The 12,945-nt window shown below is 32.7% G+C and overlaps 1 protein-coding gene and 1 long non-coding RNA gene across 2 annotated transcripts in view; one reads left to right on the forward strand and one right to left on the reverse strand.

Annotated features, from left to right (window-relative positions):
• The window catches only part of LOC127700033 (inter-alpha-trypsin inhibitor heavy chain H3-like), a 47,396-nt gene that overhangs the window by 13,655 nt on the left and 20,796 nt on the right, over window positions 1–12,945 (reverse strand). Inside the window, exons 9-10 of the mRNA XM_052203480.1 lie at window positions 12,649–12,739; window positions 12,074–12,178 (exon numbers count right to left, since the gene is read on the reverse strand). Coding sequence (XP_052059440.1) covers window positions 12,074–12,178; window positions 12,649–12,739 — 196 coding nt within the window. The remainder of the gene's footprint in view (window positions 1–12,073; window positions 12,179–12,648; window positions 12,740–12,945) is intronic.
• On the forward strand, window positions 2,677–10,832 carry LOC127700038 (uncharacterized). The gene is made up of 3 exons (XR_007981407.1): window positions 2,677–2,806; window positions 6,916–7,002; window positions 10,120–10,832. It is a non-coding gene; the product is annotated as an uncharacterized LOC127700038 (long non-coding RNA).

Below are 12,945 nucleotides of genomic sequence, written 5' to 3' on the forward strand. Positions count from 1 at the left end.
CTTCAAATAGTTTTTTTTTATCAATAACTTATAAAAAGGAGACATTTTTGACAGCATGAAGCCAGTTAATTACCAAACCACTTTGGCAGATTGTTTTCTTAAAAATCATTATTCGATATTATTATTCAAAAATAAATTTTGTTAACAAGTCCGTTTCCTTTTAAAAATGTTTCAGAAAAATACTGAAACGTTTTTAAAATTAAGTTTATTCAAAGAAAAAAATATCCTAAAACTGAATCGTGACTTTTTACTTGTTACTTTTTGCTGTACGTTCTAAGTGTCAATCCTAGCAAACACAAATTTGGAAATAAAATCGATTACAATGTAATTTGTTAGAAGGAAAAAGGGAGGTTAATGAACAAATTATTACTATACACTCACATACTTCTAAAAAGATTTGCATATGTAAGTTGTCTATAGATAATGTTAAATTAGTTCAGGAGTTTCAATTAATTTAGGAGAAAAAAAAGATTATAAACAGTTTAGTTTTCGACGCCTACTACTACAAAAAATTCTGATTCTTTTTGTAGATTTGGTACTTCAGTTTCGACTCAAAATTTCCTATTGAAATTGTTAGATACCAAATATTTTGGAGAAGATTGTATTTGTACTTTATGTAATTGTGGTGATATTGGCGACGCGATTCATTATATTATAGCAAGGATTTGTAAAAATCCTTGATTATAGAATGTTCGGCAATAGACGAAAGTAGACAAACCCTATTTAAACGGGATTTTGATCTCCAAGGACGCCACATTTTACATCGAATAAGATCTATATTTGTTAACGTATTCAAATGAAATAACTTGAATTGAAAATTTCCCGACTATGTGAAGATTTCTTATATTTCTAAATGGCTTCAATTATTACATACAAAACGAAAAATTTATTTAACTTTTTTTGTAAAAACAATATTCATGTATTTTTATAATTTTTCTAAGGAAACGTTGGTTTTTTTTGTTTGTTTGCAAAGTTTACTTGTATGTGTTTATAACCATCACCAATCAGTCCTAATTATTAATGATCAAACGTCCTAATCAAAATGATGATTGGTATTGAATATGATCATCGGTCATGCATGACGTATCCCAAATAACTTCTTTAATGTTGGTTTTATTTTATCAAAACCAAAATTATAAGATCAAATATTAAATTATCTATCGAATGTATACCCTCAACGCTCACTAAAACATATATACATGTCCTGAGTGACTTTTTATGTCCTGTCTGCACTTAGGAGGTCCTGAGCGGTTTTTAGACGTACCGTTAATTTATAGGCATATATTTGAAGCTGTTCTTAATTATGTACATTATCTATAGGTATACATGTATCAGACAAAAAGACTTTCCAATGAACTTAGTTCTAGTTATCTTAGTTCCTAGTCACAGGCACTTGTCTCAGAAAAAAATTTCCTATATACTTTTAATATTATATTAAGCAGGGACTTTCTATACTAAGTTAGTATAGAAAGTCCCTGCATTAAGGTATATAGGAAACAAAATTCTGAGACAAGTGCCTGTGGTCCTAGTGTGAAATAAATCCACTGGGAATTGGCCTTTTTAAAAACATCTATATATACGTTTTCTCAAGGGTTTGTACATATAAAGTGAAATTATGTTTACTCAATGCGTAGTTACATAAGTTTATTTGCTACTTTTTTCTTCTTTATTTTATATAAATGATTTTTTTTTTTAATTTTAACATTTTTTTCTTCGAAAAAATTGTAGTGTTGCAATAGGGAATGGAAATAGATACTTAACTACATTTAACGAAAGAAATTTTGTGTAATGTCATCAATCTGTATTACACATAGACAGGATGTTCTCTAGAAAACTATGGTATTTCTAATACGTTATACACACCCCAGGGTATGTACGCACTGGCGTAATGGAAAATTACTGCATGCTTTAATTACCTGTAATCAGCCATGCAACAAATCAGTTGACTGACCATGTCATTACAGTTTAAAAAGTTTTTCCTCAGATCAAAACGGAATATTCATTTTAACTTTAAAATTTAAAACTTTAAAAAGTATACTTTGACATAATTATGAAGTAAAAGAATTGAACAATTTAATAATCGGATTTTTCCAAAGATTAAGATACAATTATATTTATAATTCTGGGACTGACAGATAAATCAAAGGCACTTGTCTAAGAATTTTTTTCTAGATACTTTTATTACTTAATTGATAGGGGGTGTCGCTGGGGTTGTGTTACTCCACCCTATTCATATAATTTAGATCTTAAAAATGTAACCTTTTCCCATATTGGTTGGTTTTCGTGGGGTTTGTTGGAAAAGTGGAATATTTAAGGCTAAGATTCTGTATGTAATGTTTACTTACGGCGAGACTTTCGGCTGTGAAAAAATGACAGGGCTTTTCATATACAAGTAATTGGAACTTAATCGACCTTAATTTCTGAAAGTTTTCCCCACCTATTCCCATATTTTCAAGCTGGAAAAAGTGACCTATTCCAGCGGCACGTCCTATCACCTTGTATATAGGAAGTGTCCCCCCCCCCCCCCCCCGAGTAAAATACACAAATGTATAATACCTTAATTCAGGAGCACAGTCTATCTTTACCGTAAATAACTTTATGATTAATATGTAAGTTTACTTTGCTAATCGATGTTCCTGTAATTCAGATCTAAATTTATTTGTGTGACCCCCGTCACTATTTATATTCACTCAAAGAAAGGGGTTCTCCGTTACTGGGAAAATCTTATCTGATTCAGGATCAATTTATCGGTTACACTCCCCTATCACCAGTGACTCTTTGTTGTAAGCTGACATTCTGAAAAAAGGTATACTGTTGACTATCAATTTGCATGCTTAGTTACAGATGTCGACTCGGACTTCTGCAAAAGACAACAATTCAGTTCACTGATTTAGATTGAATAGTGGTTCGGTTAATCCCCTCTTCCCCAAACAAGTAAGAATTAGGTTACATCTTTTGGTAGTCCAAATAATTAGGGGACGACCATTTGATATTCTGGGGTGGGCCAGGAGGATTTTGAAAATAAATAACTCAGCCTTGATAATCACAAAAATAAACGGTTTGCTCTGTGGTAGTTTGAAAATAAATAACCTGACTTGCAATGTATTAAAAATAAATAACTCGGCAGGTCTATTTGAGAGCATGAGATTGCACCAGATTCTTCATAAAATTCAACTTTTTTTTCAAAAAAAATCGGGAATCACTTCCTAAATCTTTAAATAATAATAGTATAAATATTATTTAAAATACTTGAAATGTCTGAAAAATGGGTTTCATTTAACTTGAGGTATATTGTCTCAGGAACACTTAACTTACTTTTATTACATATGGCAGTAACTACATTCAGGCAAATGCCTCATGTAGGAAATTTCAAAACCTGTTAGTGTTGCATTCCTTTTGTAATTTAGTAATTTTGTTATTAACTTGATCAAGAGTTTAAAAAAAACAGCAGCCACATACTTAACTATGTGAAATAAATTTTTGCTTTATCTTTGTCTTTTGATGTTGTTCCTAAAAACTTAAGTCTTACACTGAATCTATACATGTTGCTTTGAGACCAAAATATTGTCAAAAAATGATTAAAACAGAACTTTCATTTTCAGATTAAGAAAGGGTATGGGAAACACATTTTGCATCATTAGTTCTATAGCAACTTGGGGCCTTCAGCGGCTCCAAAACCCTTCAAATTTTTTTTAGCCTCGCTCCGCTCGGCATAAATGATTTGCAATACTTTTAAAAGACACTAATTACAGCCAAACTTTAATATCTTGTATGGATGCAATACATGTATATGCAGTTGGGAATTCAGAAGATTCATTTCTACAGATGATGATGATTAATTCTGATTAAATGGTACATAATGATTGGACTATTCATGTATTATTTATAATAAAAAATGAATTTAAAAATTGAATGTTTTCCAATATTATAAATAAAGTTGTGAAAATAAATAATCAGTCCCTTGCTTTAATGAAAATGAAAAATCTTGCTTCAACAGTGCAGAAAATAGATAATCTGTCCTCTTAGTTTACAAAAATAAATAACCGATCAAAAACAAATCCTCCTGCCCCCCCCCCCCCCCCCCCCAGAATATCAAATGGTCGTCCCCTTATGACGTCTAGCAAGGGCGGCTTGGCAAGGCTATTTTATTTTTTTATGCCCCCGCCGTAGCGGTGGGGGCATTAAGTTTACCCTTGTCCGTCTGTACGTACGTACGTCCCAAAATTGGTTTCCGTTCTCTGACTTGAGTTTGCCTCAACCAAATGTTATGAAACTTATACACAATGCTTATTACCACATAACACAGATCAAGTTTGAATTTTGGTGGCGTCACTTTTACCGTTCTAGAGTTATGCCCCTTTATAAATGGAAAAATTGCAAAATGTTTAGTTTCCGTTCCGTTCTCTAACTTAAGTTTGCCTCAACCAAATATTATGAAACTTATACACAATGCTCATTACCACAAAACACAGATCAAGTTTGAATTTTGGTGGCGTCACTTTAACCGTTCTAGAGTTATGCCTCTTTATAAATGGAAAAATTGCAAAATTTTTAGTTTCCATTCTCTAACTTAAGTTTGCCTCAACCAAATGTTATGAAACTTATACACAATACATGTTACCACAAAACACAGATCAAGTTTGAATTTTGGTGGCGTCACTTTAACCGTTCAGTGACTACTTGAAAACAAATTCAACATTTTTTGTAATGTTAATTTCTTTCTTATTATGAGTAATAGGATAACTATATTTAGTATGTGCGTACCTTGCAAGGTCTTCATGCCCATCAGACAATTTTCATTTGACCTCGACCTCATTTCATGGATCAGTGAACAAGGTTAAGTTTTGGTGGTCAAGTCCATATATCAGATACTATAAGCAGTAGGTCTACTATATTTGGTATATGGAATGATTGTAAGGTGTACATGTCCAGCTGGTAGGTGTCATCTGACCTTGACCTCATTTTCATGGTTCAGTGGTCAAAGTTAAGTTTTTGAGTTTTGGTCTTTTTTTCTAATACTATATGCAATAGGTCAACTTTAAATGGTGTATGGAAATATTTTATGATGTACATGTCAGTTTCACAGGTTTTATTTGACCTTGACCTCATTTTTACGGTTCTTTTCTCAGTGTTAAGTTTTTGTGCTTTGGTCTGTTTTTCTTCAACTATAAGCAATAGATCAACTATATTTGATGTATGGAAGGATTGTAAGACGTATATGTCTGTCTGGCAGGTATCATCTGACCTTGACCTCATTTTCATTGTTCATTGGTCAATGTAAAGTTTTCATGGTTAAGTTTGTTTCTTAGATACTATAAGCAATAGGTCAACTATATTTAATGCCTAAATTGATTGTAAGGTGTACATGTCTGTCTGGCATGGTTCGTCTGACCTTGACCTCATTTTCATGGTTCATTGGTCAATGTTAAGTTTTCTTGTTTAAGACTGTTTCTTAGAAACAATAAGCAATAGGTCAACTATGTTTGGTTTATTGAATGATTGTAAGGTGTACATGTATTTCTCGTTTGGTTTATCTGACCTTGACCTCATTTTCTTGGATCATGTTAAGTTTATGTGTTACTTGTAGTAAAGCTTTGTATTTAGGACTATCAACATAAAATCAATGGTTAGTAAAGAAGGCGAGACATTTCAGCGTGTGCACTCTTGTATTATACTGCCTGGTCTTGTGGTAGTGTGTTCACCTCAAGTGCAGAAGGTTGTTTATTTTGAACCCAACAGGGTAAAACCAAAGACTTTAAAGTTGGTATTTGTTGCTTCTCCCCTAAGCACACAGTATTATTAAGGAGTAAGAGCAAATACTGGTTTGTTCAGAGTCAGAATAATGTGTCAAGGTAAGGTGACATGTCTCTCTGAGAACTAGTGTAAGAGATAAATAAGTCCTGGTAAAAATTGTCTGGTCAGACAAATATAACTAGTATAAAAAGTCCATGGATACAGAATTTACTAGTATATTTAGTCCGATGACAGTAAAATATTATTTATGTCCCCAGACTAATTTTCTTAGTCCATGACATCACTATTCCTAGGTAAAAATGTCCAGTTTTTCTAATACTGTATGCAACATGTCAAGTATATTTGGTGTATGAAATTTTTTAAGGATGTACATGTTAGTCTGGCATGTTTTATTCGACCTTGACCTCATTTTTATGGTTCATTGCTCAATGTTATTTTTTTGTTTTTTGGTCTGTTTTTCTATTTTCTTATTTTCAAATTAGCAATAGGTCAACTATAATTGGTGTATGGAATGATTGTAAGTTGCATATGTCTGACTGAGAAGTTTCATCTTACCTTGACTTTATTTTCATAGTACATTGGACAATGTTTAGTTTTTGTGTTTTTTTCGTATACTGTAAGCAATAACATGAATGAGGCCCCTATATTTGGTGAATGGAATGATTGTGAGATGCACATGTCTGTCTGGCATGTTTTATATGACCTTGACCTCATTTTCATGGTTCATTGGTCGATGAAAAGTTTGCATTGTTTTGTCAGTTTATCATATGCTTTAAGCAACAGGTAAATTATATTTGGTGGATGTAACGATTGTAAGGTGTGCATGTCTGTCTGGCAGATTCATATAACCATGATCGCATTTTATGGTTCTTTGGTCAATGCTGTGTTTTCTTGGTTTTTTCATTTTATCAGATATTATAAGCATATGTCTACTTGTTGGTGTATGGAATGACTGCAAGGTGTCATATAAAAATAAGAAGATGTCTGTCTGCCAAGTTTAATATTACTGTGACCTCATTTTCATAGAATATTGATAATATTAAACAGCAAAAATGATGAGCAAGACAAGATATACAAATGATCCAAAATTGTCAGTTGCCTACTCATTATGTAATAGTAGTTATTGTCATTAAATGATTATGTTTATCCTTTTATGTGTAGGGCAAGAACATTAACGATAAAGGGAAACTATAAACAAAAGAAATTATCAACAAAAATAGATTTACAGACGTCAACAAAGCCTAAATGGTAAGTCCACTTCTATAAAAGTTATTGCCCTTGAATAATGATTATTATGAAAATAAGATGTGGTATAATAAATGAGAAAACTATCCACCAGAGTTCAATTAAGTGGATGTAAGCAATGCAATTACTTATTAGAGGCCAATGATAACCTGTAAATAATGAGAAAACCCATACCCTATACATGATATAGTCATCTATAAAAGACACCACAAACAAAATTTGGAAAAAAAACATCAATTCAAACTTCAAATATACTAGACTAATTTATAAAAAAAAAAAGTTATGAAAAAACAAATATGACGGACGTGAACCAACATCAACCACTGAACTATGTACAGGCTCCTGATTTTGGACAGGCAAAATATGGCAGGGTTGATATAAAGATAAGAAGCGGTATGATTGCCAATGAGACTTTTCTCCAATAGAGATCAAATGACATTAAATTTAACAAAATAAGTTCACTGTACAGCCTTCGACAATGAGCAAACCCTATACTGCATAGTAATCTATAAAAGGCCATGAAATAACAAATGTAAAACAATTCAAAAAGGGCATGGCGTCATTTAAAAAGGGCATGGTGTCTATCCATGCTAAACATGCTTGGGGGAAACACCACAAACAAAGGTGAAAGCTAAGTGCCTGATTTTTGCACAAAACAAACAAAAAACAAATATGATATATAGCAACAATTGACAACCACTGAATAATAGGCCCCTGACTTGGGACAGACACTTACAAAATGTGGCATGGTTTAACATGTTTGCTGGCGCCAAATCCTCCTATAAATAAGGACAGTGGTGTAAGTGTCAGTTCAATATAAAATCTATAAAATCAGTTGAAAAGGGTTTTTTTCTGCTCTTGGGTCAGGTTATTTTGATACATTCCCGTTTTCATTCTCAATTTTATTAACTCATTAGAATGCAACAAAGCAGAAAAACAGCTACAAAAAACACAGACCGGATGTGGCTGGAAATTTATTCTTTCCCTTTAAAAAAAAAGACTCAACATGCAGATCTATTAGTACTCACAGTTACTGACAGCTAATTCAAAGCAAATATCAACTAATAAAATAAACATTTAGTGAGCACCCAACCCACCCATAACCTGGGACAGTGGTTTTAATAACAGCACAACATTTGAACAAACTGTAAACATTTTTAAGTCTCCCAAACGAAGTTTGGGAAGACTTATTGTTTTTGCTCAGTTCTTATTATTCTTCTTCTTCTTCCGCCGCTTTTAAATTTGAAATTGTCCGCAACCGTTCTCCAAAACAGCTTGTCAGATTAACTTAGGGTTTTACAATATGTTAGACTAACATGTCTAGTGGTGCAATCAGGGTTTTGTTTGTGCAATGGGGTTTATAAAGGGGTACTTTGAGGGGCAAAAAGAAAAGAGGGTTTTACTATAGAACCCTATGGGATTTTATTTTTTAAAATTTTCAAATGATTATAAATTGTAAACCTTTCGTGATAGACACAATCTTTTTAATTGAAAATGTTCTAAATGATAAAGCCCATTAAATGAAATACAGGGTTAGTCCCCAGGGGTCACCCCCACCCCCTGCCATTAAAGAAAGTTCTAATACCTTGTAATTGGTCAAGATCCCCACCCTAAACCATATATATTCTGGTTTGTCATGCTAAGATGGTTTGAATGATATACAGGGTCAGTCCCCAGGGGTCATCCCCACCCCCTGCCATTTGAGAAAGTTCTAATATCTTGTAAATGGTCGAGATCCCCACCCCTAAACCATATATATTCTGGTTTGTCATGATAAAGTACATCAAATGTAATACAGGGTTAGTCCCCAGGGGTCACCCCCACCCCCTGCCATTTAAGAAAGTTCTAATATCGTGTAAGTGGTCAAGATCCCCACCCCTAAACCATATATATTCTGGTTTGTCATGCTAAGATGGTTTGAATGATATACAGGGTTAGTCCCCAGGGGTCACCCCTAAACCATATATATTCTGGTTTGTCATGCTAAGATGGTTTGAATGATATATAGGGTTAGTCCCCAGGGGTCATCCCGACCCCCTGCCATTTGAGAAAGTTCTAATATCTTGTAAATGGTCAAGATACCCACCCCTAAACCATATATATTCTGGTTTGTCATGATAAAGCACATCAAATGAAATACAGGGTTAGTCCCCAGGGGTCACCCCCACCCCCTGCCATTTAAGAAAGTTCTAATATCTTCTAAGTGGTCAAGATCCCCACCCCTAAACCATATATATTCTAGTTTGTCATGCGAAGATGGTTTGAATGATATACAGGGTTAGTCCCATGGGGTCATCTTCTAAGTGGTCAAGATCCACACCCCTAAACCATATATATTCTAGTTTGTCATGCGAAGATGGTTTGAATGATATACAGGGTTAGTCCCCAGGGGTCATCCCAACCCCCTGCCATTTGAGAAAGTTCTAATATCTTGTAAATGGTTGAGATCCCCACCCCTAAACCATATATATTCCTATTTGTCATGTCTTGAACATTTGAATGACGTATACGGTCAGTCCCCAGGGGTTCCCCCCACCCCCAATGTTCTAATATCTTGTAAATGGTTGAGATCCCCACCCCTAAACCATATATATTCCTGTTCGTCATGTAATGAACATTTGAATGACGTATAGGGCCAGTCCCCAGGGGTTCCTCCCCACCCCCAATATTCTAGTATCTTGTAAATGGTTGAGATCCCCACCCTTAAACCATATATATTCTGGTTTGTCATGCCAAGATGATTCGAATGATATACAAGGTTAGTCCCCAGGCATCACTAATGCATATAACTTTACTGGACCAAACCAATTTTCACTGGACGTTGCCCAATGTCAGGCGACCCTGGGAATTACGAATAATGGGAGCTTCGTTTGGGAGACTTCGTAACTGCATCCTGTTACAATCATTTCTTGTTTGCAATTGGCTTAACTCAAAAACTGCAACAAGGCACAAAAAACAACTAATATGAAAACCATAGACACAAAGCACTGAAATAAGAGTTCTTACAATTTTAAATATTCAAATGAAATTTTTATCAAAATGTACATAAACATGATAAAATAGCCATTTTGTTGCTGTATTTCTCTTCATTTATAATTTTTGAGTTTTGTGTATTTGTAGGTCAGACATCTTGGTTTTCATGATCATCATTCAACAGGTCAATACTGAACAGCAAACTTAAAGTTGATATTTTTCTACATAGTGTGAATTTTTTATTAATTTGAAATGGAATGTGTTTTTTTCCTACATAAGAAAGAGGAAATTTCAACATAATGACTATAAACAAAAAGGAGTCAGATCATCATGATCATAGATGCACAAGAACTTAATCATGTAAATGCAACAACGTAATTATCAATTGAAAGAAGGGAGGAATGAAAAAATATATTAGTATTTTATTGTCCAAATGAACTTGCTTTGTCCACTCATTTAAATCGCTCCATCCAATAAAGATGTACGGAGAAAGATTTTTGAAGAACAGATTGCAAAAATGTTTTGTCTAAGAATTGTTTGAATATTCTAGTGGATGAAATAATTTATTTACTTGACTCTTATATAGTGGACTGAATAATTGTTCATAGCAAGCTGAAACAAGAAAACTAAAACTTAACAGGAAAAGTGTTTATTTTATAAATTTGCAAATATAAATGTAATATTATGAACACCACAAAGGTATAAGATTCAAATCGTTTGCATATTCATGTATTGCAATGGAACTATAACAAAGAAAACTTTACCTCATTAAACTATTAACTGTGCTTTGTCAATTTATTCAGTCAGAATATGAAATATTTTTTTCAGTTCTATTTTCATAATAAAACAAACAAGACAAGATTTCAAATCAATATTTTTTTCTTTTATAAAGACATGTCATCATTTTATTTCAGTTAAAGGATTTTATTTTTTGACTTTAAATATTATTATACTTTCCAAAATAATAATAATCTTTATTGTCATATAAACAAATTAAAAACATGTTTGTGACAAAATGAAAAAAACCAAGATACACTCATATATATATTATAAACTTTTTACTACCAAACAGAATTCATTGTAACATACACATTACTGTATATTTATAATTTGAATTCCATAGGATTTTATTTTATCCCATGGGATATTAAAAATCCCATGGGATAGTTATAGTCCCATGGGATTTTTTTTGTCCCATGGGACAACAAATATCCCATGGGACTACAATTATCCCATGGGACCCAAAAAAATCCTATGGGATTTAACCAAAATCCCATGGGATAATGGTCAATCCCATGGGATTTGCCGTATCCCATGGGATATTGAAAATCCCATGTTTTTCTAAATCAAATTACAAAATATATATAATAATAACAGCAGAAAAGCAATGAAATTATTGAATCCCATGTAATGCCGCACATTTTGGTTATATACACGACACTGTAGGTCTAAGGAGAGGCGGCGGCGGATTTGCAAATGAGTGTTTTGCAAATTAAAAGTGTCCAGTGTTACTACTCCTTACCCCAATGATTGATGTTTCCTGACGAGCGTTAGCTTGATTTCATCGTCGTAACAATCAAATACAACATTAACGAACAACAACGAACAACTGCTATATATATTTATATTGCTTTTTCGCATATAATGTTATTTGTTTTGTCTCATGCAAATTTACTTCATAATTATCCTGTCTTTGGCCGCCTTTACACGGAGTAAAATTTCAGAGTTAATTAAATATTTATGTGTCTTTTCTTATTTTATTTTTGTTGTGTTGTTGAATCATTTATATATACTACACTAGATGATTATCCACTCATTCCCTATCATAATAATGTACATTTTTATTGTTATAATTTTCGTATTAGAATAACTACACCAAACCTAAATTACGTCATGTAGACCTATTCATAACCATAACTTGTATCACAATGAAAATCTCCAAATAGATTTAAATCTATCAAAAACGTACATTTTGAGTCTGTTAGAATAGAACAAAGATTTGCATTATAATACCAGAAAGTTAGCAGTCAACATCAACATTTTCTGTATACCATTGTATTCACAAAGGTTATCAGAATTGAAAAATGTTATTAGAACAAACCTCCTCCTTCTGTACTACTACCGCTGCTACTACCGTTAGCTTTGCGTTTAATTCCTTTCGGAACACTTTGTTTTCTATTCTCAGCATGATGTAAAGCAAGGGCAACTGTATGGAGAAATTTGAAAAAAAAACAACAAATTATTATGTACTATGAAATAGTTTTATTATTTTTATTTTAGACTATATTAATATATAGTCAATCAAAAAGATATTGCATTACTTCAGAAACGCACCTTACATATAGTCACATAATCACACAAGCATTATAAGTATATTTGACAACTATAACGGCATAAAGTTGATTTAGTAGTTTTTTTCAGTTTTCAAATCCTTTATTATCTTTGGGCTATGAGTTCTTTGCAAACACAAGCAAAATACTGAATCAATAAAAAAAAATAGAAACAAAATTGTGACGGCTTAGATATAAATCAAAATAGAATAAATGTAAACTTTAAGGCTCGATCTGTTTTCAATGATTTCAAGCGGTGATCATAGCCCTAATATCAGTAATAATAAATCAGAAAATAATAAAATATAGAAATATTTGTATCCTAATGAAATAGGTTTTAACATACGTAAAGCATCTTCATTTTCTTCGAATGTGCCGTGATGCCGTTTATCTGGTAACGTAACAACCACAGTCGTCAATGGTGTCACAAACTTGTACTGAAAAAAAACGTAAATAAAATAGTATATCAAATACGAAATATAAAAATCAATACATTTATATCACACATACTATTTTAAACATATATCTGACGTATTGGAAGAACTATTTCAGAGATTGAGATGTTACTTTTACGAACATAGACCTCAATACATATGTCCACTGTTTCGATTCGAGCACCATTTAGATTAATCGTAATGTGTAG

The sequence above is a fragment of the Mytilus californianus genome, unplaced genomic scaffold (assembly GCF_021869535.1).
Source record: "Mytilus californianus isolate M0D057914Y unplaced genomic scaffold, xbMytCali1.0.p SCAF_47, whole genome shotgun sequence".
NCBI classification, from domain to species: Eukaryota; Metazoa; Mollusca; class Bivalvia; order Mytilida; family Mytilidae; genus Mytilus; species Mytilus californianus.